Source organism: Euleptes europaea, chromosome 9 (genome assembly GCF_029931775.1).
Source record: "Euleptes europaea isolate rEulEur1 chromosome 9, rEulEur1.hap1, whole genome shotgun sequence".
Taxonomy (NCBI): Eukaryota; Metazoa; Chordata; class Lepidosauria; order Squamata; family Sphaerodactylidae; genus Euleptes; species Euleptes europaea.
Window position 1 is genome coordinate 34,406,425 of NC_079320.1, and position 25,710 is coordinate 34,432,134.

The following is a 25,710-nucleotide window of genomic DNA, read 5'->3' on the forward strand; positions in this document are numbered from 1 at the left end:
ATGATCGATCAAGAGCCTCGAGCGATTTCTTGTGCGCCATTGTGCATTCATCCCAAACAATAAGTGTGCATTTCTGCAATACTTTTCCCATGCCGGATGCTTTGGAAATGTTGTACGTGGGAGTTTCAATGAATTGCATGTTCAATGGCAATTTCAAAGCGGAATGAGCAGTTCTTCCACCTGGTAGCAATGTCACAGGTATTCCGGACGACGCAAGAGCTAAGGCTATGTCATTTTGGGATCGAATTGGTGCCAGAATCAGTCTAATTAGGAACATTTTACCAGTTCCTCCTGGTGCATCTAAGAAGATAGCGTGTGTTGCTTTGACGTCCAACAGATGGCGCTGTTTTTCAAAAACATGTTTTTACCTGTCACAGGTGTGACATCTTTATAATATAGGTATGTAAAAGCACGCGCGTATTCGAATGCAATGTTGTGTTAAAATTTCAAAGCAATCGGTGAAGAACTTTTGGAGATTTAAGATTTTGAACAAACGAACATTTACATTTTTATTTATATAAAAAATACATAATATATAATAATAGATAGATAGATATCAATAGTCATTGTTCAGTTGTCATATAATGAAATAGCAAGACATAGCTAGTGAGGAAACTTAACTATTAATTTAACTAGTGTTCAGCAGAAATCAACTTTCTGTTTGGGGTATTGTTTTGTTTTAAGAGCTGCTGTCTCTCATGTCGTTCCTGTGGTTTTTTTTTTTTCAATCTTGCTTTTGCTTCTGATCTCAGGAGATGCTCTTGTTGCGGTAAACGATGTTGATGTCAACTCTGAAAATATAGAAAGGGTTTTATCTTGCATTCCAGGTGCTATGCAGGTATAGTAACACATTGTGAGCTCTTTCTTTCCTTATTTCCTTATTTCTTTCCTTATTTCTTTCTTTCTAAAAGTGTTATGACGAGCCTACAAACGTAGTATCTGGGCTTTTACAATAAATGCATATGTCCTTACATTAATTTAATTTTCCTCCCTGATTTTTTCTTCCTTGCACAGTTTGGGGTCATATGTTGGATTATTAATATTGTAACAGTGTGGTGTGCCATAATAAATCCTGCCTAAGGAAGGCTGCCAGACTTAAACCACATGTGAGTGTGCATCTGTATTGAGTTTAACCGTGGTTAATGCTCATCAGGTTTCTTCTTAACTTCCTAACCAGCTTTGAAGCCCTTGTTTCATTTCTGGTTAAGAATGTTCCCAGGTAAGAGTTATATCAACACTTGTGTTGACCTTGAATATGTTTAACCATGACAAAGGTTGGGGGGTTGTTTCTGAAGAGGAGAAAGATGGAGGAGAGATGGAGGGAAGGAAGGATTAAACACATAGTGCTGCAGCCCCACTTCCAGTCTACTCTGTAGATAAGAGGTTGCCCAATATTTTGCATTGCCAAACTCCAGGAACTAGCTGGAGATCTCCTGCTGTTACAACTGATCTCCAGCTGATAGAGATCAGTTCACCTGGAGAAAATGGCCACTTTGGCAATTGGAATTGAAGTCCCTCCCCTCCCCAAACCCTACCCTCCTCAGGCTCTGCCCCAAAAACCTCTCGCCGGTGGCGAAGAGTGACCTGGCAACCCTACCAGTATTATGCCTGCACTGGCACTATGAGGCTGGACATTGGAAGGGATCCAGTGAGAATCTTGTTCACTGCCCGCTTTTGGCCAACCACAGAGTTGCTAAGATTAGTGCAGTATGCTGACAGTTGAGCAGGAAGACACTGTCTTGCTTAGTTAATCATCTTTTCTGATTAAAATTAAAACACCTATCTGATGCTTAAATATTCCTAATTAAATATTCCTAATTAAAGCCTTTATAATGTTTACTATTCATGTGAAAATAATTTCAGCATCAGTTAATCAGCTGAAAGATTTAATTGTTTCTCATGTACATATTCCAAAATGTTTTATTGAAATTGACTTATTCTTCATGTGCACAACAACCTGAGCCAAACCAGAAGCAGAATCACTAAAAGCAGACCCCTGAAGAATTTTAACTGGGGTGATTTGCAACTGAAAACATTTCTCAGGCTGCAGTAGAAGTTGACTTGTTGCTGAATTTTTCAAATAATTCCCAAAAAGTTCTTAAAAAACACAGAATATTGTTTTAAAGTTGTATGTGTCGATCTAGTAGCTGTAAACGCATGCATATAAAGGCTCTGTATAAAGGAGGGTGGAGTGGGGGGGGGACACACTACCTACTCCCGTCTGTGTTAGGAAATATTCTAACGTTTTAGGATTAAATGGACAAGTTGTTTAAAACACTTGTCTTCAACAAATGGGTCACAGCCCAGCTAAGCTGAGTTGTGCAGTGTTGTCATGACCACCTTTTGGGGAGAGGAAAATGAGAATACAGCTTTAGATATATAATGGGCTCTGCGCCTGGAAAAATTGAAGGCCGCCAGTCTAGAGTATTTAAGCTAGCTACAAATATAAAGTTTCAGTTCAGTCATTACGTTCATGACAGTCCAAATAGTGATTTGGAGAACTGGGAATAGGATATCTGAACAGACCATAATGTGGGACGGGTCATGGCTCAGAGGTAGAGTACATACTTCTCATGCAGAAGGTCCCAGGTTCAATCCCTGGAATGTGTTGTGGAAGAGCCACTGCCAGTCAGAGTTAACAGTACTGAGTCAGATGGACCAATGGATTGAGAGATAAAGCAGCTTCAAATGAATTTCCTTTGCTCAACTTCACATTGAATAGATTTTCCATTATAGATAACTTACATAAACATGTTAAAGATCTGACTTGAAAAAAATTAGGCCTGTAATTTTGCAGTATTAAAATATTTTTACTCTTTCAATAGGTGAAGCTTACATTTGAAACATCAGTCTTTGAGCTGGAAGGAGCATCCCCCCAGAGGTGTAAGCCACCACAATCCTCTATGAATAACTTGCTCAAATTGCTATGGAAAGACCATAACAATGACCCACAGTTCTCTATCCAAAGTATACCTCATATTATTATGTATCTCTCACTCAAATTGGACTCTGATACCTCTAAGGATGAGGTAGGTATGTACTTCTAAAATAAGTAGAAAGAAGTCACGGCTTTACTTATCCCAAGTACAAACTATTAGGGAAAAAAGATATCTATCTATAATATCAAGGACTAAGAGCACAACCCTAAAGTGGCCGAATTGGCATAGGGGCCGGCGTGACCCCACACCGACAAAAGTGCCCATTTATCCCAGGATAAGGGGCACTTACACTGGCACGGGGGGCATTCACACCAGTGCCAGTACGTCACACTGCTGTGCGGGGCTCTGCCGCCATCACAGCCACACTGGGAGCAAAATCCCGGAAGTGGGAACCCACGCCAGCGTGTGAGGGGCATTCTAAGGGGCAGAGCTGACGTTAGTTGGCTTTCTAACCCCTTTCGCCTCAGGAACGCCTCCTTGGGCAGTGGCGTTGCTATGCCACCTTTATTGGTGGTGTAGCCTCGCTCTTTTCTATGGGGGCATATCCCCCATTTTACATTTTAAATTGTTTTATTTTCTCCACAGTGGCTGGGAAGCCTCTGTGGAGGTGCCGTGGCTGCGCTGCTCCCGGCCACCTCGCATCCACCCCCCCTTACAATCCATTCTGCTGTAGCACAAGCAGTGACTTTGCACCAGAGGACTGCATAGAATAAAATGGTAGGATCCAACCCATTGTGTGTCCTTTATATGAGTAGTCAAAATGCCATGTTAGTCTAAAACAAGAAATTCAGGAGACCTTGTTGGCTTCATACATTCTGAAGCACGGTATTAGCCCGTATTTTAATAATTTGGGTTTGAGTAAATTTCATGGAGGTTGCAGTTGTCTTGTTTGTTACAGAGCAGAACTGCACACAGTTCTTTCCTTTCACAGTGAAAAGACACTCTCTTTTAGAAAGCAACCATTGTCAAAGTCCAGTACTTGACAGTTTTAGGAGTCTTTCGGCTGCCCAGTTCTATGCATACGATTCTTTTCAGTTCCCTCACTTACTGCCAAGGCTGTGTCTATTGAAGGAAAGGACTTCTTAAAAGTTCACTGTGTTAGAAATGAAGATAACTGAAATCAAAATGTAATTTATTTACCGTCAAACTATTTAGCAGAAGAATGCTTTTTTCAGAAAGCTCTGCTTTCGCAACATCCATGTCTCTTCACTTATTAAGACCATTATCCCTGGCCTTTAGACCCGTGAGACCCCACACCTTTGAACTTGCGTTGAAGGTGACTAATCTTATGCAGGGATACGCATTAGATCTTACCAGCACGGTAATGTTTACAGGCTGCTTTTAGGATCTTTTGTTGTGTTTTTCTTTTCTTTCCCTGGGAAAGAGTATAGATATTTCACAAACGAACATTGGAAAGTTCCTTTGTTCATAAGAGGGAACGAGAGGGTATTTTCTTCCATTTCATGCAGTGTTGCAATTAGAAAAGACTTTTTTCTTCCTTGATGAGACAGACTGATGCATAGAATTCTAGTTGTTAACAGGGCATTTAAAAATGGATAATTAAACTGAATGAAAGGGGCACAGACCTGCCAGTTCTCTGAATAGTGAGATTCAAAGTTCTTGTTAAAGTATTGAAAAGAGAAATTTCCCAACAGAGTTTTGGCCATGCCTGGATAGAAAGATGAAGGGGAGTTTTGGGACATAGCTATGATAGTTAGTTAAGAATGACAATTAAGTCTGAAATTGCATCTCTCTTTCTCTTCGAAAAATGTATTTAAAAAAAATGCTTGGGTTGCAACACAATTCCATGTAGATTTTTTTTCTTGCAAGAAATAAATTATAAGGTTCATAAATGGCATTGTCTCCCTTGAGTGATAGGACTTTTTAAAATATGTTACATCCGTTGGAAAAGAAATGAATTTTCTATTGCTAAAAAGTAAAATTTTCTACCTTAAAGAACATAACAATTTTAAACTTGAATAGAACAGTATGTAAAGCATTTTCCAGTTTTTATTATCACTATTAGAATTAGGATTCTACATATTTTCTCCTATTTGTTAATTAATGATCAGTCTCAAAGAGATATTACCATATGTCCTTCAGTGTTACTCCTCTGAAGATGCCGGCCACAGCTGCTGGCGAAACGTCAGGAAAGAAAATACCAAGACCACGGTTACACAGCCCAGATAACCTACGAGAACCTTCAGAGGGATTGATGAAAAAAAGAGAATATTATATCTAGAACTACTTACTGATTTATACGCTTTCTATTCTAAATACTGTCTTTAAGGCTGCTGTGCATTTCTAGCAGGAACAATACAAACATTCTTTGCTGCAAGTTTTCAGATAAGAGATCAAACCTTTCTGAGAAAACTGCTCACCATGCCTTGTTTAGCTTCATCTAAATCTAATTCTTCAGCACTCCTTTCTGAAATAATACACACATTGTCATTTTTGGCAGCAAGAAATCCTTTATCAATACCCGATGTCAGAAGCATCCCAAAAAATGAAGAGTGTAAGAGGGATATTTCTAACATTGTGTGACATACTGGAAAATGTGACAGGAGCGCATATCATCAGGTAACAGTTGTTTTGGGGGTATATTTACTTCAGATATTCTTTCTTGCTGACTGCTTAGTAGGGGAAAGTTTTACAAATGTGTTGCTTTGAAGGACGTACCGTTAGCCTCCCAGAGAGAAGCTGCTTGTAAAGGAATAATAAAAACTAATTGGGAAAAAGACAGATACTGTACCTTTTATAGTTTTTAAAAAAGCCAAAGTTGTAAGTAAGGTATTTTTTTAAAATTAGCAGTAGTGGCAGTTGCTTCCCTAATTTTAACTATAAAACCAAAGGGAAAAAATCAACTGGCTATGCAGTTACTACTTTTGCTCTGGGGAGGGTACCCTATCCTATATGTTTCTGTGCCAGACCTCTTTCATGATTATTCACTTCTTCTCATTGGCTTTTATAGTTCATCTATGTTTCTATGTGGGAAATTAATTCACGTGGCTTACTGGAAGGAATCTGACAAGCTCCTAGTAATTGGCCTCCCAGCTGAAAGGTAAGTTTACAAGATATTTTGGATTGTTTCCAAATTAAATGTGATAAAGAACTTGTGGTTTTAAAATGCCACGAGGACCTGATGCTGATTTGGCCCACGGTTGCAGAGCTATTTCCCTCCCATTCCTTTTCAAATGCCAAAAAGGCCGCCAGGGGCACATACACACATGTGGTTGTTTGGGCACTTGAAAAGGGGCGGGCGGGTGGGGGGGGCTCCATGGGCCCAATCAGCAACAGGCCCTCACAGCATTTTAAAATCAAAATGGTGATGGTGAGCTTGTGGGGGGGTATGAGTTCTCCATTACATTTTGTTTGGCCCTTGATTTCAGCTACAATTCCATGCACTACCGATATTTAACTTAGTGGAGCTTAATTCCAAATAACATGAATATGATTGCAATGCATTTAGATTACATTTCATAAACCTTTTTTGAAATACTTTATATCCTGTTTAGTTAACCCAGTATTTGTAAATAACTAGAGTTATTAGTAAAGTTAAGCGAGTAGAAGACATTCGCAAAGTAGATTTTTTAAAATCTCAATTTCTCACAACAGCCCTTGTGAGAAATTGGGTGGAGGGGAGGCACAGAAAAATGAATGCCCATTTTCATTCGGCATGATTTTTGATCATTTATTGCAAGCTAACTTGCAGCAACTTGCCTGTGTGGAAAAATGTGTTCCTCTGAGTGTGTGCAGTACACCTTTTATTCACCATTATCAAACTTCTGTCTTCATCTCCCCCCACACGTGGTATTAGGGCTAAAAGAGGTATAATGTTCAGGCAGGCCTAAACCTCAGAACTTCTCACTACAGAAACAGAAAAGGGTTCAGGATGGAGGGGACTTGGCTGCCCTAACCACCCCCCTCCCCCAGGTACTTTTATATCTCCTCAGCATGAAGTTTCTAGCTGTAAGCCTGATGGCTTTTTGTCCACTGGGGTCCCATATCCTGCAGTATTGCCTTTTGGGGATTGCGATCAAAAATAAAAGAGCTATCACCATATCTTCCTAATATTCATACAACCCTAGGATCTAACCCATTATCTAAAATTAAGGTATTCTTACATTTTGAGCAACAATATGAGTAGTCTCTTACATTCTATAACAAAATCATTGGTGAGTGAAAACTTTAAATTAACAGCAAGTAAAATCTTACAGAAAGAATGTGCAGAATTTGCCTCGCTGTTAGATAGCTTATCTTATTGCACAGAAGTTTTATTGCATTTACTGGTTTTTAAGTGTAATCTGCCTTGAGGGTTTTTAAAGAAAGGCAGACTATAAATTCTATAAAATTTAAAAATCCCCTCTTTCTGTTTTGAAAGAAGTTTTTATGCTGTGGATATGGATTTGAAAGTTGGCCAGGCTGTATAACTTTAGTATACTTGTTTCTTCCAAGTAAACTTTCTTTCAAGCCCCACAATGTTCACTAAGTGATCTTATGTTTTTTACCCCATGTTCTGTTCCATATCTCTCAATGACCATTAACTGCAATTGAATTTTGCTGGAACTGATCTAGCTTCATCAGCATTGTATTATACAATAAGGCTGTTTTTTCAGCTTAGGTTATTCTGGTTTTCTAGTGTACCTCTTTCTCAGCTAAGGAACATGACTGCCGATGTAGTCCGAACGTTAATGTTCATGTATGGTTCTCTGGACAGGTAAGCACTTTTAAAGATAATCTGCTTCGTAGTGTCTATTCCTTCTGCAGATTTGAGATCTGTATATCAGATGTATTGCTTATAATTGGGTCGAATGGGAATTTTGCTCTGTTCTATGAAATAATAGTTCACAAATTGTTTTTGAAAGTCCCCTTAATTTCAAAAGTGGTTTACTATGCAACATGCTTATGATCTTTGAGAAGCTGAGGCTCAAAGCTCTCTTTGGCTCACAGAAATACTTCTAGGCCAAAATGCATAACTGATTATGGCTCAGTTCCGAGATCGGGAACAAACCACAGTTTGTTGTCATTAACTAGTTTTTGAACTTGTGCACTTCCTCTGTTTATATGAAAATCAAAGGTAGGAGTCTTCAACTCACTCCAGCAACTTTGAAATCCAAAGGTGTGCATCTAAACTAATAGAGGTTTGTTTAATCTCCAGTAACAGATTTCTTAACCAGGACTGAACCATGATCAAAAATTCCAGTTACTGAGAGGGAAACAAAGAACAGAATTGCTCATATTGGATGTCATGAGTAATTTGAGTTAGTTGAAGACTTTCCTCTTCAATCTCTGTACAGGGTGTGGAGGAAGAAAACACATAAGAACAATTGACTATGTTTACATACATCATGAACAAGCTGAAATTTGCTTGTTTCAACTGAGTGCCTCCTACGTCAAGAAATAATTAGCTAAGGTTTAATTATACTTACATACTACCAGGCCTGTGCTTGTTCAGGCCAAACAAAAGGCTTCCTCATCCACCTCTAGACTCCTGGGATTATCTGTTCAAACATGAACCCTGTTGAGACCAGCCCCACAGCTGCTCAAGCAAATGCAAAGAATTTGTGTTAAAAAGCATGTTCTACAAATAAAAAATATTGATTTACTTCATTTGTACCCCATCTTTCTCCCCAACAGGGACCCAAAGTAGCTTATATTATTCTCTCCTCCTCCTTTTTATCCCCACAACACCCCTGTGAGGTAGTTTAGGTTGAGAGTCTCTGATTGGCCCGAGGTCACCCAGCGAGCTTCCATGGCAGAGTGGGGTCTCTAACTGGAGTTCTTCCAGATCCTAGTGTAGTGCTCTTAACTGCTCCTTTGATTAATTTGATTTTATTGTTCTAGTGTTAGTGTATAGATGTAGCCTGCCTTCAAAAGTTGTGTCTTCACCCATTTAAGTATAATTTCTGCATCCTTGGCAGAAGCATGATGTTAAAGATCTTATTTTAAACAACTTGCATGGAGATCTGAAATGTGTATGTCATTTTCTTGCAGTTTGTGCACACCTAGAGCCTCAAGTTCCATAGACCTGCACCACATAGTTGTGTCCCCCCACCCTTTGTTTTCTAGAGGGGCAAGCCCAGATTAACTCTCCTGGTACAAAATGCCTCCCACTAATGCAAATGTTAAGCAAAAGCAATGGCACATTTTTTTGTTGTTCTAATTTTTGTTTTTCGTTCAGTGCTTTTTGTCAGATGGAAAACATTTCCCGGATGGATCACTTTTTCTGCCTGTTCTTCCAGCAAGCGCTTCAACCTGCCAGGCTCCACTCAAGGGTCAGCCCAGGTTCCCATCACTATGATGCGTGCACTGCATTGTTTTTATATAACTTTCCTGGAGTACGTTGGCTGTCACTGCCACAAGAAATCAAGGTAATCCCACTTGCACTTTGAGCACACTGAATTAACTAAATTGTGTAAGCTCATGAGGAAATCTTCATAGGGCTGAGTCTTACCACTTAGCAATACTGCTGTTCCATTGCCCTGCTAGCCTAGAGTATGTATGGATTGTAGCTGTAAGGCTCAGCTGGCATCATTTATTGGTACATAAGAAAGTCAACTTTAACAAACATTGAAGCTCAGAAGGTCATTTGAAGTTGCATTTCTGAATATGTACACGTGTAAAATGAATACTATGATTGGTTATTGGAATCAAGGGCCGCTTTCGCACATGCCAAATAATGCACTTTCAATCCACTTTCAATCCACTTTAACAATCGTTTGCAAGTGGATTTTGCTGTTTCACATAGTAAAATCCAGCTGCAAAGTGCACTGAAAGTGGATTGAAAGTGCATTATTTGGCATGTGTGAAAGCACCCAAGGTCTCTTAGCACAGCTCCCTTCCCAGTCCTCAAGGATCCAATCAGGGGCTGCCTAACTTGATGGGCAGGTGGCATTGTTGTGGCTAATTTTGTTGTGACTCACACTTGTTTCTTTCCCCATCTTTTTCGGAGTACTTATACAGTGGTGCAAAGTTTTATTTGTGATAGGTCACTTTAATTAGTTTCTGTAGTTAATGCCTGGAAATTGGGTTTGTCCTGTGAGGAGCAGACCTACATTTTCAGTCTGCATGTCAATCTCACAGTCTGCAGCAAGAAAAATGGAGAAACCTAATTGTTTGAACACCAGCTGTGTGGTTGGCAATTCTTACAGCATTGGTTAAAATGAGTGTTCTCTTGCTAAGACACCTTGTCTACATACTCCATGGGGAGTGCCCAAGGCTCTTTACAGATTAGCACAGAACATATTTTTGGCTTGAACCTACGAGACCATTTCTCGAATATATAAATAAAGGTGATTTCCTGTAAAACTCTAACCAGCAGTGCTTATAGTTGCTGAAGTGTGCTAGTTTAATCCTTCTTGGGTTGGACAAAGGTAATGGGTGAGAATGTTTTGGAAATTTCCATAGAGACAAAAGCTAAATCCTCTGTGAAAAAGATTTTTCTGATAACTCAGTTGGATGCTAAAGCTTTGCCAGATTTCCAGGGAACCTGCTGCCTTCATGTTTTAATCCATAAAAAAGTGAGATTGACATATTTTTTTATGTTAAACAGTGAGTTTGGGGAGATTGCAAATATTTGTCTTTCATTTGTGGATGGGTAAAATGTGCAACCGCTGGATGGGTTTTTTTTCTCCTTAGGATGTAGCAATTTGTAAGAGCTTGATACTTGATGTTGCTGTGATTCCGTATCAGCATTTGCAGTCTGTTTTTTTCTGTATGCTGTGGGGCATTCTCTTTTAGCATGGAAGGTGATACAGAAATGCACGAGGCTCTCTTTGGTTACTACCAAATTTACTCCCATTAATGTGTGTCCATTTATTCCTGGTATGTTTCAGGTGGAAATTGATACAGCTCTGAGTGACTTGGAGGCAGCAGACTTTGCAGAACTGGTGAGCATTTGGTTTTTAACAGGCTCCACTGTGCGTTTGTACTGGCCTTACTCAGTACACGTCTACTGGTATAATTAAACTTACATTCTTGGTTGATGATTTCAAAGGGGTGTAACTGTCGTTCACGCCAGGGTTGGAGTTGGGAGTCATTGGGCTCTTGCTTGATGCCCATGCCTCGCTGCCAACTGCTGGAGCCCCATTGCCCCTTCTTCTTGCCACTGCTCCCTGCCCTCTTCCTTTGGCTTAGAGAGACAGAGCAAGAAGTGGCAATGAAAAAGTGAGCGGCAATGGAAGCCTACCTAGAGTACTGTGTTCAGTTTTGGGCACCGCAATTTAAGAAAGATGTAGACAAACTGGAACGTGTCCAGAGGAGGGCAACAAAGAGGGTGAAGGGTCTGGAGACCAAGTCCTATGAGGAAAGGTTGAAGGAGCTGGGTATGTTTAGCCTGAAGAGGAGAAGACTGAGAGGTGATATGATAACCATCTTCAAGTACTTGAAGGGCTGTCATATAGAGGAGGATGCTGAGTTGTTTTCTGTTGCCCCAGAAGGTTGGACCAGAACCAACGGGTTGAAATTAAATCAAAAGAGTTTCCGTCTAGACATTAGAAAGAATTTTCTTACAGTTAGAGCGGTTCCTCAGTGGGACAGGCTTCATCGGGAGGTGGTAAGCTCTCCTTCCCTGGAGGTTTTTAAGAGGAGGTTAGATGGCCATCTGTCAGCAATGCTGATTCTGTTATCTTAAGCAGATGATGAGAGAGAGGACATCTTGGTCATCTTCTGGGCATGGAGTAGGGGTCACTGGGGGTGTGGGAGGAAGTAGTTGTGAATTTCCTGCATTGTGCAGGGGGTTGGACTTGATGACCCTGGTGGTCCCTTCCAACTCTATGATTCTATGAATCTTCACCTTTTCCTGGGCCTAGTTTCCACTGCCATCCAGAGGGCGAAGTTGCTGCTCTTCCTGGGCATTGTCACCACTTGGGAGAGAACAGGGGTGAGGATGAGTAACAGCCAATATTTGCTCACCTTTCCCTCTAAGCCAGGGGTGTCAAACAGGCAGCCCGCGGGCCGGATCCGGCCCCCAAAGGGCTGTTCTCCGGCCCGCGAGCCGAGGCCTGTTCCCCCCCACCCCCCACCCTTTCCCGGGCGCAGCCTCTCCACCGTCCTCTCCGCCGCCCCGTTCTTGCCAGGGCGCAGCCAGGGCCCCGCTGGGGCCAGGCGAGCCCTGTCCGCCGTCCTCCCTGCTACCTCTGTCCTTTCCCCGACGGGGCCTGTGCCCCCCCACCCCCCGCCCTTTCCTGGGGGCAGACTCTCCGCCGTCCTCCCCGCCGCCCCGTTCTTGCCCAGGCGCAGCCAGGCCCCCGCTGGGGCCAGGCGCGCCCTCTCCGCCGTCCTCCCCACCACCTTCGTCCTTTCCCTGGCCTCCGCGGGGGCTGGGAGAAGTCCCCGTCGGGAGGCTAGGTCTACTGCCATGCAAGCGAATGGGTAGACCTGGCCTCTTTGGCGGGGGGGGGGGGGGCGTCTCTGTCCGGAGGCCAGGTCTACCCATTGGCTTCCATGGCAGTAGACCTGGCCTCCTGACAGGGACTCCCTCCTCCTCCTCCTCCTCCTCCTCCTCCTCCTCCTCCCCCCCCCCCCACGGAGGCCAGGTCTACCCATTAGTTTCTATAGGCCTCCGGAGGCCCATAGAAACCAATGGGTAGACCTGGCCTCCATGGAGGGAAAAAAAGATGTCCCCATCGGGAGGCCAGGTCTACTGCCATGGAAGCCAATGGGTAGACCTGGCCTCTGTGGGGGGAGGGGGGAAACATCTTCCAGAGGCTAGGTCTACCCAGGTCTACCCATTCTATTTCTTTATCCCTGTTTCTCTCTCTCTCTCTCTCTCTCTCTCTCTCTCTCTCTCTCTTTCTTTTCCTCTTTTTCTTTCTTTCCCTCTTTTTCTCTTCCTTTCTCTCTTATCTGTTTCACTCTTTCTGTCTCTCTTTCTCCCTGCCTTTCTGGACACCACCACCTTGTCCAGATCTAGGCTGGCGAGTCTGCTGTGAGCTTGCCAGCCAAGGCAGCCGCCCCCACCCCACCCCAGTTTTAAAATGAATGTGAGGGACTAGAAATATTAACTTTATAGAGGTCACAGGCAAAGCCAATTAATGATATTATTTTTTACTTAATTTTTTACTTAAAATACAAACATTCTTAAAAATAAAACAATAAGACTGTTAAATAAAAGAAAATGCTGTAAGAATTTTATTGTTGTACACTTGTTTATGTTTTAAGTAAATAAAATCATTAATTGGTTTTGCCTGTGTCTTCTATAAAGTTTGTATCTCCAGTACCTGGCATTACATTTTTTTTATTTATTTATTTGTTTGTTTATTTATTTGTTTGTTTATTTATTTATTTATTACGCATCTTCGGCCCAACCAAGAGTCATTTATGTTATATCTGGCCCTCCTCACAAATGAGTTCGACACACCTGCTCTAGGCAGCCAAGGGGGACTTGGCACAGAGGAAAAGCAAGTACTGTTGGTTCCTTTCCACCAAGAAGCACAGTTGGTCTCAAATACTGTTACAGGCATACTGTAGTAGATACTGTTACAATTTGATAGTGCAGGACATCTGATGCTTTCTTTCATAAATATGTCTAGAATATATAAGTGTTATTTCAAACTAATAGCAGAGCATAACAGTCTCTTTAGTACATTTGAAAGTTATGTTCAAGTTACTTCTAGGTGTTCTGAGTAAATGGAATCTATGTGTAATGCTCATTTTATGGAAGACATTGTAAAGTTCTTTTTCTATACAAATGGCTTAGTAAATAGTGAAATCTGTATAATTCAGGTGTGTTTTATTAACAAAACACCAGAATTTACAACACACTCTTTCACTAGCTATCTCTTTATGGCTTTTATTGTAAACTTGATTCATGTTTCTAGAACATCATAAATCCTGAAAAGTTATGATTTGCTGTTTGGGAGCGAGATCAAGGCTCAAACTAGCAATGTGTAACAGCCTTTAAAATCAGAACTGTTCTTAGTTTTTAAGAACCATCTGGGTTTACAGACTAACCTAAACTTTCAATCATTTTATAAGAGTTGTACATAGTTTCACAAAATAGCCAGTAGTGCAGTTTCTCACATCTCACACGAAGTTTCAAACTTTCTGTTCTGCAAAGTGTGTTTTTCGCCAGCTGCTAGTCAAATAAAAAAGGCTTCCTGAGTCATCAGAGAGAACACTGTCCTTTCTATGGCTACACTTGAAGTGCATTGTGTGGATCAACTAAAATCAGAACCTCTGACTTGACTGTGCTTTGTTTACAGTCTGAAGATTTCTATGACATGAGACGACTGTACACCATTTTGGGCTCGTCCCTCTTCTATAAGGTAACAATTTTAAAACATCATGAGATGCTAAAAATTGTAACCTCAAAACAACAGTGTTAATAAACCTAAGAACAATCAAGATTATTTTTCTAAAGGGAGCAGTGGTGGGGAAGTAAACAGTTATTGATGAATTACCGCAATAAATAAAACTCTCTCTGTGTGTGCACGCTGTCAAGTCACAACTGCTTTATGGCGACCCCTTAAGGGTCAAGGCAAGAGATGTTCAGAGGTGGTTTGCCATTGCCTGCCTCTGCATGGGCTGAGAGGGTTCTAAGAGAACTGTGACTGGCCCAAGGTCACCCAACAGGCTTCATGTGGAGGAGTGGGGAATCAAACCCAGTTCTCCAGATTAGAGTCCATCGCTTTTAACCACTTTACCTTGCTGGCTCTCTAAAAAATGAACTACTACAAGACTTCTGAGACTTTAGTTCTTTGCATCACCCTAGTAATGATAATAATGATAATTACAGTTTCCTAGGCTCACCTGTTTATCAAGCTTCTTTCAAATATAGCCTTCATTTACACACACACCCCTTTTTTTAAACCAGTGAATGTGAATAGCACTGTTCAAAATAGGCAGTGAAAGTAATTCTCAGAAGGTCCTCCACCTCGGGCTTTCTTTTGGACTGATAGAAGAACTACTTCATTGGTTACTCATCCGCCTGCAGAAATGTAAATTCCCCTCCCTGTGTCACTGCCCCAATTTAAGTCATGCTATAGCATAGTTCTAATTTAAAGCTTTTAAAAAGCAGGAAATATTTGTCATTGCAACCAGTTTGGCTGTAACACGTTCTGCTTTTAAAAAAAAATAGAATCTTATTTGTCCTCAGTAGAAGTGGTAACTCTCTTGTTTTAGTAAAAAAGAGCAAGAATCCAGTAGCACCTTAAAGACTAACAAAATTTCTGGCAGGGTATGAGCTTTCAAGAGTCACAGCTGTGTGATCTATCTCTTGTTTTAGACACTCTTAATAGCAAATCACAGTAATAGCAAAAAGTGGAATATGTAGTATGTTTACTAATAGGTAGGACCAAAGGACTATTGTCCACACCCAGAGGAGAAAGAATTTACTGTGGGCTGGCAAAAACTCACTGGTTCATCAGCCCCCCTCTAATTGCAGAGACTTTGCCAAACAGTAGGTTCCCCTTTTTCACACACAGCTTGGAGAGCGAGATGTTTGCTTTGTTCAAGAAAACAAAGTTTAGGTTCTCAGGAATCTGATGGATCCACAGCTTGATTCCTGGCAAAGTGACAGTGCAGAGTCTTTGGGCGCTATCTTTCCTTCTACAAAGATACGGCCAACCAAGGAAAAACGTTGTCAGAAGAAAAGCCCTGAGTAGTGTACAATATCTTTACTCTGCATGTTCTCTTTTGCTTTTAATTCAGGGCTATTTGATCAGTAACCACTTGCCGAAGGAGGACCTGACTGATATTGCTTTATATAGCAGACATTATTGCCTCTTACCCTTGGCAGCAGAGCAACGAATTGGTCAGTTAGTAATATGGAGAGAAGTGTTCCCTCAGCACCACCTTCAGTCATGTAAAAGTTCATGTGACGGATACAGAGAACCTGAAGCAAGATACTTTTTACTCATAGTTGGCTTGGTAAGGTTTTATGGGCATGTTTATATCTTTTTTATATACTAAGACTGATGGCACTTATGCGGTAATGAGGATAGCCTAAGTAGTTCTATGTTGGGTTAAAAGGACACACTGTTAACTTGTGTTACATAAAAATGTATGTTTGCTTTCCTGATTGCAGTCTGCAAAATAAGTGCTCACGCCCGAGCATTTCATGCAAATACAGGTGCAAACTGCACATTACAGCCATGCTCACTTGAGGTAATTCCAGCTGTGGAATAGTTTAAATTTGGTCAGGCATGTAAGACCTAAAATGTGTGCATATAAAGCTGAAAACGTGTATCGAGACATAACTGGAAGAATAGTTTTGACAAATTTGGGCACAGCATAAGTTTAAAATCTCACAATTATAGTGCTGGTCTGCTTACTTGAGCAGTACTCCCCCCCCCCTTAAACATAAAATAGGAAGGCACAGATGGGGAACTGTGTGAAAATGTTCTTGAGAAACGCAGAATCAACTTATTGCATATCCTTCAGTTGACATAATTGTCTTAATTAAGTGACTGCACGATTTTGGTCTTCGGGCATGGTTAGGTCCAAAATGGTTACTTGTATGACCATTGAGCCCTACACAGTGAGCCAAGGTAAATGAGCAAAACAAATGTACTCATTAAAGAGCCCTCCCCCTCGAGGCTTGCCTTGTACCTACCTTACTGTCTTTTAGGCATCAGGCAAAAACATTTCTTTTTACCTAAGCTCTTAATTGAGGGTTTCCATCTTTTAGCTCTGTTTATGATCTGCTTGTAACCTGAGGGCTGTCTTATGCAGGCTGCTAAATGCTGTTTTTATGCTTTTTACATCTTGGCTGTTTTTATGACTTTATTTATTTATCTGTTTTGTGATTTATAGGCCGCCCTCCCCAGCCAAAGCCGGCTCAAGGCTGGTAACATCATACAAAAACATTAATACATTAATAATAAAATTAGCCACAAAATCTAAATTTAAAACAATAAAATCCCAATTTAAAACATAAAACTACAAAACTACAGATGGCGCCTAAACACTACTCGTGTTGCTGGATATTCGCAGCAGGTGACCCCTCAGTTGACATTAATAATATAACAGGAGGGGGAAGAATAGGGAGGCCAACAGATAATATTCTTGTTTTCTCCCCATTGTTTATATGATCTTTTATTGTACTGTGTTATTTTGTGAACTGCCTCGAGCAGGTCTCTGAAGCAGTGGCATCTAAATTTTATAAATGCGCACATTTTATTCTCCCATCATCTTTTTTTCTTGTAGAAGCACTTTATGCTGAGTGTCTTGCTGGAGGCAGGAGGCTGTTCTTCGAAAGCCTTTGGAAATCCGGGGCCAGACTGCATCTATGTGGATCAAGTCAAAGCAACAATCCTTCAGCTGGAGGGAATAGATCTCAGCATAGATGAGAGACTAGAATCACCCTCTGCTCCACTGTTGTCCTGTGTGGACTGGTTCCTCCCCTCATCACGCAACAAACTGGAGAGCCTGGCCACCTTGCCTCTCCTCGGCAAATGGCAAAATACCTCACATTCTGTGGTTTCACCAGCAAGCAAAAAAATGCTTTTGGGTGATTCAACCTTAAGAACACGTAAAACGAGTCCCTTACGTGGTAGTGGAGGGTCCAGCAATGACGGTGATGGTCCTGAAGGAGGAAGAGGGAACATTAATCCGTACGCTGCACAATCAAAAAGTCCTGCTGGATTTGACAGAAGCGGTAGTCTTTTTAAGGTACTGTTGATTTTAAATAACCCACTGTCCCTCATCCTGGGAGGTTGGCAAAAATGTTTAAGTACAGATGCAGCAGCAGTTCCTGAGGAGGACTAGGAAAGGAAGCTGTTCGTGCCCACAATGCATCTTCTTAGTATTATTCCCTTGCAGTAAGCATCTACGGCTGCAGTTCTAATGGCACTTTCTTGAAAGGTGGGACTTATTCTAAGCAGACCTGTCTAAGATTACTGCCTATATTTCCATCTTATATGACTAGCATAGCCAGCCTATAGTGGCTATGCAGGATGGAAATGGGATACATTCTGATTGTAAGTTTTTTGTGATAGTTGTATAATCTGTTGCTAGAGGGTATTGAGAGCCCTTCTCACAGGATGAGGCCACTAAATTACTCCTGTCTCCTCCAGTAGTTAAAAGAATATTCAGCTGAGCTGCTATTCCCTCCACATGGCTTCCACCCCCCTCATAACATCCCCTGCAAAGATTTTTCTGTGCTATTCAGACCAAAAAAAAAGTTGAGAAATCCAAACTTGGCAGTACCTCCGTTACTATGCTGAGCAGCTAGACTAATGGTGCAGTCCTAAGTAAAAACCGTATAAGTCAGTGAAGTGCGTGTAACTCAGTTTAGGGTTTCACTGTAAAACGTGCAACTCACAAAATGTACGAAAACTACTATGTGTGGTTTTATGCTGAAATCGATATCCTGTTCCCATAAAGAGTGCAAACTGATTTGTAATAAAAACTGCCTAAGTTGGTTTTTTAAAAACGAATTTAAATAAGGAAACTGAGAAGCTTTCAAAAACGATGTGGCATTTCATTGAACTATTACAGCTCAGTGGGTATTCACAAAGCATGCAAATTGCTCAAGCAGTCACTCAGTAGCTGTTAATTAAATGTGAATCTTTGATTGCTTGCACTTTAACTGAAGTTCTGCATTTTTCCCCAGATCACTAAAAAGAAAAATATTCTTCCAGGTCCATTTAATTTAGGAAGCCTGAAAAAGAACCTTTCAGATAAGGAGACTGAACTGTACAATGCTATGAAGTAAGGAGTTATTATTTTGTTGTTGTGGGTAGGGGTGGTGGTGCTTTGGGATAGATCCTACCAACTGTTACATGGCTGCAGGAGGGAGAAGGAGTGATCTCGCCTGATTCCCCTCCACACTGCCACCCCTTGTGGCTGACCTTCCTGCAAGCTAAAGAAACCCCATCTTTTTTTATGGCCAGCCCCGTACTGATTGGCCTGGGAGTGGGGCAGATCAGAGTGGAGACTTCTCTTTGTGCTCCAGTAAAATTCAAGTAAGAACTCAGTCTGAGTGAAGGGCCAGCGTATGTTTTCCTTACTACCAATTAACTTTGGTCTGTGAATCTCTTCTGCTCACTTTTATTTATTTATTTGCAATATGTGTATGCCACCTTTCTGCCTTTGCACGGGCCACCAAGGCAACAATTTCAAACATACATAATAAAACCACATTTTAAAACCATCAAAATCAATTCCTCCAAGCACACTGTATTAAAACAATTGAACAAAACAGAGTTAAAATACATACAATTAAAACGTTGGTAAGGAGGGAGGGATCACTTTTTGTTGGCTGCTGGTTGACCACACCAGGTTTAGTAAAAGTCATATGGAAGCTTGGATGTTCACTTTCTTTTTTCTAATCTGTATACAAATGTTGTTTGAGGGAAGGGCTGTGACTCAGTGGTAGAGCATCTGCTTGGCATATAGAAGGTCTCAGGTTCAGTCCCCGGCATCTCCAGTTAAAAGGACCAGGCAGGTAGGTGATGTGAAAGAATGAAACAAAATCCTTTGGGCCAGATGAATTGCACCCAAGGGTACTCAAAGAACTTGCAGATGTAATTTCGGAACCTCTGTCCATTATTTTTGAAAAGTCTTGGCAAACAGGTGAGGTGCCAGAAGATTGGAGGCGGGCAAATGTTGTCCCCATCTTCAAGAAGGGGAAAAAGGAGGATCCGGGTAACTACCGACCCATCAGCTTGACTTCTATACCAGGAAAAGTGTTCGAACAAATCATCAAACAGTCCGTCCTTGAGCATTTAGAAAGGATGGATATGATCAATAAGAGCCAGCATGGGTTTCTCAAGAAGAAGTCATGTCAGACTAATCTTATCTCCTTTTTTGAGAAAGTTAATACCTTGCTGGATCAGGGGAATGCTGTAGACATAGTTTATCTAGATTTCAGTAAGGCTTTTGATAAGGTTCCACATAGTGTTCTAGTTGACAAATTGGGGAAATGTGGGTTAGATCCTATAATTGTTAGATGGATCTGCAACTGGTTGACAGATCGTACCCAAAGAGTGCTAGTTAATGGTTCCTCGTCCACTTGCAGAGAAGTGACTAGTGGAGTTCCTCAGGGATCTGTGCTGGGCCCTGTGTTGTTCAACATCTTTATAAATGATTTGGATGAAGGAATAGAGGGAATGCTTATTAAATTTGCAGATGATACTAAATTGTGAGGGGTAGCAAATACAGTAGAAGACAGAGCCAAGATGCAGGATGATCTTGACAGGCTGGAGAAATTGGCTAGAACTAATAAAATGCACTTCAACAAAGACAAATGTAAAGTTCCTCATTTAGGTAGGAAAAATCAAATGCATAATTATAGGATGGGGGAGAGTTGTTTGAGCAGTAGTGTGTGTGAAAAGGATCTTTGGGTCTTAGTAGACCAAACACTGAACATGAGTCAGCAGTGTGATGCTGTAACTAAAAAGGCAAACGCAGTCTTGGGCTGCATCAACAGAAGTATAGTGTCTAGATCACGCGAAGTGATGGTATCGCTTTACTCTGCTCTGGTTAGACCTCAACTAGAGTACTGTGTTCAGTTTTGGGCACCACAAATTAAGAAAGATGTAGGCAAGTTGGAACGTGTCCAGAGAAGGGCAACAAAGATGGTGAGGGATCTGGAGACCAAGTCCTATGAGGAAAGGTTGAAGGAGCTGGGTATGTTTAGCCTGAAGAGGAGAAGACTGAGAGGGGATATAATAACTATGTTCCAGTACTTGAAGGGCTGTCATATAGAGGAGGGTGCCGAGTTGTTTTCTGTTGCTCAAGAAGGTCGGACCAGAACCAACGGGTTGAAATTAAATCAAAAGCGTTTCCGTCTAGACATTAGGAAGAATTTTCTAACAGTTAGAGTGGTTCCTCAGTGGAACAGGCTTCCTCGGGAGGTGGTAAGCTCTCCTTCCCTGGAGGTTTTTAAGAAGAGGTTAGATGGCCATCTGTCAGCAATGCTGATTCTGTGACCTTAGGCAGATGATGAGAGGGAGGGCATCTTGGCCATCTTCTGGTCACTAGGGGTGTGGAGGGGAGAGATAGTTGTGAATTTCCTGCATTATGCAGGGGGTTGGACTTGATGGCCCTGGTGGTCCCTTCCAACTCTATGATTCTAAGACCTCTACCTGAGATCCTGGAGAGCTGCTGCCAGTCTGAGTAGACAATACTAACTTTGATGGACCAAGGGTCTGATTCAGGATAAGGCAGCTTCACGTGTCATCAGTTTGTTCGTTTTGTTCTCATTGCCACAATTAGAGCTTCGGAACAGGACACAACCTTAGTGAAAGATAAATGGGGGTCAGAAATACCTTTGGAAGTCTCCTTAAGATCCTTCAAAGAAGGTTTGGGCTCATTCCATGTCAGTGGTGGTTGGGCGGGATAAATGGCTTGTGCCCTGAGGCATTCTTTCTCCCCAGGTCATCCAGCGTGTGGGCTGGATGTTTCCATCGTGTTCATTTCCATCAGATGGCTCCCGCCTGTGCTCGCCAAATGCGTGGAAGTTGAGAGCAATAAAGCTGTGGCCTGTTTCAGCCAGTTCCTGTGTTTCCCACTGCAACCCCACTCCAGAGTCCTCAGTTGCCAGAGTTCTCAGTTGCCAAATCCTACTAAAAATGACTTAACGTCAGCTGTTAGAAATGCACTGCCAGCCTTTATAGTACATCAGAAAACAAATGTGATAGAATTCTGTAACATTTCCTTGTTCCGACATACTGTCATGGATTCCAGTATGCCTAGTACTGACTATTCCCCTCTGTTCATTATTGTATTTTGAATCGCCTGTTCGTGTGTGCGGTTTTTTAAAGAAATCTATTTCTGATTTATTACATTCTTTTTTTCCCACAGCAAATGTATGTTGGGGAGGGGCAGTGGCTCAGTGGTAGAGCATCTGCTTGGATTCAGAGGGTCCCAGGTTCAACTGGCATCTCCAGTTAAAGGGACTAGGCGAGTAGGCGATGTGAAAGACCTCTGCCTGAGACCCCAGAGAGCCGCTGCTGGTCTGAGTAGACAATACTGACTTTGATGGACCAAGGGTCTGATTCAGTATAAGGCAGCTTCATGTGTGTATGTCTCATTCTTCCTAACTAGTATTTGGGAAGAAAGCCTTAATTATTCCAGTGGAGCCCGGCTCCAAATGAGTGTTCTTAAGGCTAATCCACGTGTTACTAACTTAAGCCAGCATGTCATCAAGCCCATACCTGCCTGAACTAGCCTTCCAAATAAGGGAGCAGCTCAGTATAGATAGCATTGGCTATGAATCACTGTATTTATTTCATAGAAATATGCAGATGTTTGGACTTGGTGGACTAGATTATCTAGAAAGTGTTGTTAGGCTTTTCTGCTTGTATATGTCTATTTTATAGACTTGCTATGGCCAATGACTTCTTCAGTAAAGAACTCTCTGTGGTCTGTATTAAAAGGTAAAGCTAAGGGTAGTCCCCTGAGCAAGCACTGGGTCACATCATGTTTATTAGTCAGATTATGCTTACGGGGTGGTTTGCCATTGCCTTCTTCAGTTGTCTACACTTTACCCAGCAAGCTGGGTACTCAGTGACAATTCCAATGTAATTTCTTTTTCAGTACCCTTGGTGGTTTGATTTGCTAAGTAGGGATGAATTTTATATGGGTTTAGAGCCAATGGTCAAATAACATCTTTCTTTTGCTCCTGAAGGTTGACATCTGGCCCTGAGAACACCCTGTTCCACTATATTTCTCTAGAAACAATGCATGGAATTTTTATCACTCCGACACATACGGAAGTAGCACAGCTCGGTGGAATTATCCACCCCCGGCTAATCCAGAACTTCCATCGCTGTTGCCTTTCCATCCGTTCCCTTTTTCAGCAAACCATGACGAGAGAAGTATAACCCATCATCTTTAATGACTTGGGAGGGATATTTGTCTGTTACTAAATCTTTTCTCTTTTGAGGCAGGAGTAAATGCCTGCACTGATGAGTTTAATTCATAAGCTTAAGGTAGAATGTGTACTGCAGACTCCTTGCGTAGCTGAAATCTGGAAGAATTTCTGGGTCTGGAGATGGTTACGTCTTTTTAAAAGAAACCTGACAGCACAGGGAGGCTTGGACTTTTTGTATAACAATATTTAAATAATATTTGTATTACATTGGCAAAATGCTTACTGATTATCTCTTGGTTTCCATGACAGTAGTGTCCGTCTTTGCAGAGCGTTTACATTCTGTGTTGACTTAATGCATACCATATCCCCCTATCTTTAATTAGAAGCATTGTAGCACAACAGCCAGTACAGTGTATGAGAAGAGAAATCAGTTTATATGTGCTTCTATCTCCTTCAAATATGATTCACATAGAGATATAAAAATGGCCCTGTCCTTATGCAACATTTTGAAGTAACACAGATGCCACCTTTTGGTATATGCTAAAAGCTGAATAAAGTAGTCAAAACATGGTTCAAGTAAAGTTCATCAGCGGCTGATTTAGGTGAGAAACTCTATCTGAGAAAGATATTCTGAAAGTTTTTCATCATTTATCTCCATTTAGTTTTGGCATTGTGCCTAGCATTGTGCTTTTGGCTGTAGCAACGTTAGTCTAGAAGCAAACATTCAAGTGAGAATGGGAAATAACTAGAGAGAGAATGTACCTCTGAGAGTAAAAATCTTTTTTTAAAAATTCCAGGTGCAGCAGAGTTGACTGTCAAGAGAGTGTCACATATTAGAATGTACCCTTTCACTTTACATTTCATCATGTAATATTGGCTGATTATGGATTGTCACACAGCAATAGAAATTCTTCTGTTTCTTGTTCAAAGGACTAGTTCAGGTTTCGTTAACCATGTGTTTTGTCAATTTCATTACAGACTAAAAAGACTGCAGGTACCAGGAGAAGTTCACAATCCAAAAAAGCAAATTCTGGACTACATCAAGTAAGAGAACATGGAGTGTTGTTTGAATGTTCACCCGACAAGTGGACTGACCAAAAGAAACCACCACCACCTATAATGTACTGGGTTGTAGGGTAAGTGAACTCTAATAACACCAAATTGATTTCCTGTAGAATAAGAAGAGTAGGTTTTTATATGCTGACTTTCTCTACCTTTTAAGGAGAATCAAACCAGTTTACAATCTCCTTCCCTTCCTCTCCCCACAACAGACACCTTGTGAGGTAGGTGAGGCTGAGAGAGTTCAGAGAGAACTGGGACTAGCCCAAGGTCACTGCTGGCTTCCTGTGTAGGAGTGGGGAATCAAACCCGGTTCTCCAGATTAGAGTCCGCCGCTCCTAACCACTACACCACACTGGCTCTCCATTTGTAATGCTACTCAAATTTCTTTCTTGTCCAAACTTTGTAAATCAACATAAATGATGGCCATGTGGGCAAGTTAGTCTCTCTTCCCTAGCCAAAGATCTATTCTAGGGTAACTCATGTTCAGCTTGTACCGAAACAGTGGAAAAGGCTGAATTCCGGCGAGTGTAAATGTTTACCTAGCAAAGGATATTATGAAAGATCTCAAGGAGTGCTCTGGAATTCTGCCACGGGTTTCCGGAAGAATAGTTATTGCATTTTTTTTTTTTTTATTAAAACCTGACAAAAGCACCGACTGTTTTCACAATAGTCTAACAACCTTGTTCTAATGCTGATCTTTGTTTTTCTGCAGGAGACTCTTCCTAGATCCAAAGCCTCGGGAGTTTTATGTCTGTTTTCATGACTCTGTCACAGAGGTCGCTGTTGAGCTGGCTTTTAAGCTATCCTTTGGCTTAGCTCTGTAATAGTGTTCAGCAATACAACTGTCAAAAGCAAAATTGGAAACCTCCCAAGGCACTGAAGGTGCACAGATACAAGTGAAATTATTGTAGTGCGCTGGATGCTTGCTTTTTGAAGCTTTTGTCTGAAATAACTTACCTTGATGGGAAAGCTTTTCAGATGTTTACATTAAGACCTGGATGTATCAGCAATCTACTTCTCAAACTGATTTTTTAAAAAGTTCGAGTTGTTTATCTTGATTGTATCTTAACCATGTAGTGACAGATTTTACAGATGAGGGCTGAATTAAAGAATAGCATATATTATCCATATGCTAGTACCCATATATGTCTTCAGATTTTCTTTTTGGTAGGTGCCCCTCTAAATCATGCAAGTATTGTTTAAACTTTCTGCCAAGTTCAAAAAGCAGTTTGTGGACTCTGGGAGTGTTTTGGAAAATGAACCACCAGGGAAAACCTAATTGTGATCTTGTCTGGACTTCAGTCAAGGGAGTGTATTGTAAGACTGAATAGATAATGGCACTCTGACATATTTGAAGTTCGCGCAATACAGTTCAGAAGGAAGTAAAAGAAAATCCCTTATCTTTCCTGACTTTACAGAGTGAAAAGGGGAAAAAAGTACCTTACATTAAAGGGCTGTTATAACATTTGTAATAACAAAAAAGATTTTATGTATAATGAAATAAATTTTTAAAATGTTATAAAGTAAAATTGATCTTTTTGCAAATGATGTGTGAATAAACATGGGGATCAGTTTCCCATTTTGTTTCTGTTAACTGCATCAACTATTTTTCTAAGATTTTTACAATAAAGAAAGATATGTTTGCAAAACAGCGGGGTATGTTTTGTGTTTTTGTATGCTTTCATTTTGAAGTATCTGTCAAGCTGTGTTTTATCATGGGAGACTAGTAGTTGGAGAAGTTTAAGCAAAATGTTCAAGCTTCCCATATCGTGGATTCATAAGTCACTTAATGATGTTAAATTTGCATTGGAGATCTGCTACTTATCATCAGAATCCATGGGGCCAGTGTCATCAAACTTTAGCTGACAGTGGCTTTTCAAAATCTCATGCACTGGACTTCTACCTGATACAACAAGATAAGCTAGAGCTGCCAGTTACTGAAACCAA

General features: G+C 41.1%; 2 protein-coding genes across 2 annotated transcripts in view; both read left to right on the forward strand.

Moving 5' to 3' along the window:
- INTU (inturned planar cell polarity protein) overlaps positions 1-24,632 on the forward strand; it is a 43,626-nt gene extending 18,994 nt beyond the window's left edge. The window contains exons 3-16 of the mRNA XM_056855853.1: positions 753-838; positions 2,826-3,029; positions 5,401-5,519; positions 5,911-6,000; positions 7,579-7,656; positions 9,121-9,310; positions 10,775-10,828; positions 14,144-14,206; positions 15,591-15,809; positions 17,088-17,552; positions 18,496-18,593; positions 22,516-22,705; positions 23,680-23,837; positions 24,476-24,632. Coding sequence (XP_056711831.1) covers positions 753-838; positions 2,826-3,029; positions 5,401-5,519; positions 5,911-6,000; positions 7,579-7,656; positions 9,121-9,310; positions 10,775-10,828; positions 14,144-14,206; positions 15,591-15,809; positions 17,088-17,552; positions 18,496-18,593; positions 22,516-22,705; positions 23,680-23,837; positions 24,476-24,587 — 2,126 coding nt within the window. The 3' untranslated portion in view covers positions 24,588-24,632. The remainder of the gene's footprint in view (positions 1-752; positions 839-2,825; positions 3,030-5,400; positions 5,520-5,910; positions 6,001-7,578; positions 7,657-9,120; positions 9,311-10,774; positions 10,829-14,143; positions 14,207-15,590; positions 15,810-17,087; positions 17,553-18,495; positions 18,594-22,515; positions 22,706-23,679; positions 23,838-24,475) is intronic.
- Positions 1-25,710, forward strand: part of HSPA4L (heat shock protein family A (Hsp70) member 4 like) — a 108,097-nt gene that overhangs the window by 19,284 nt on the left and 63,103 nt on the right. The gene's annotated exons all lie outside the window — the stretch shown is intronic.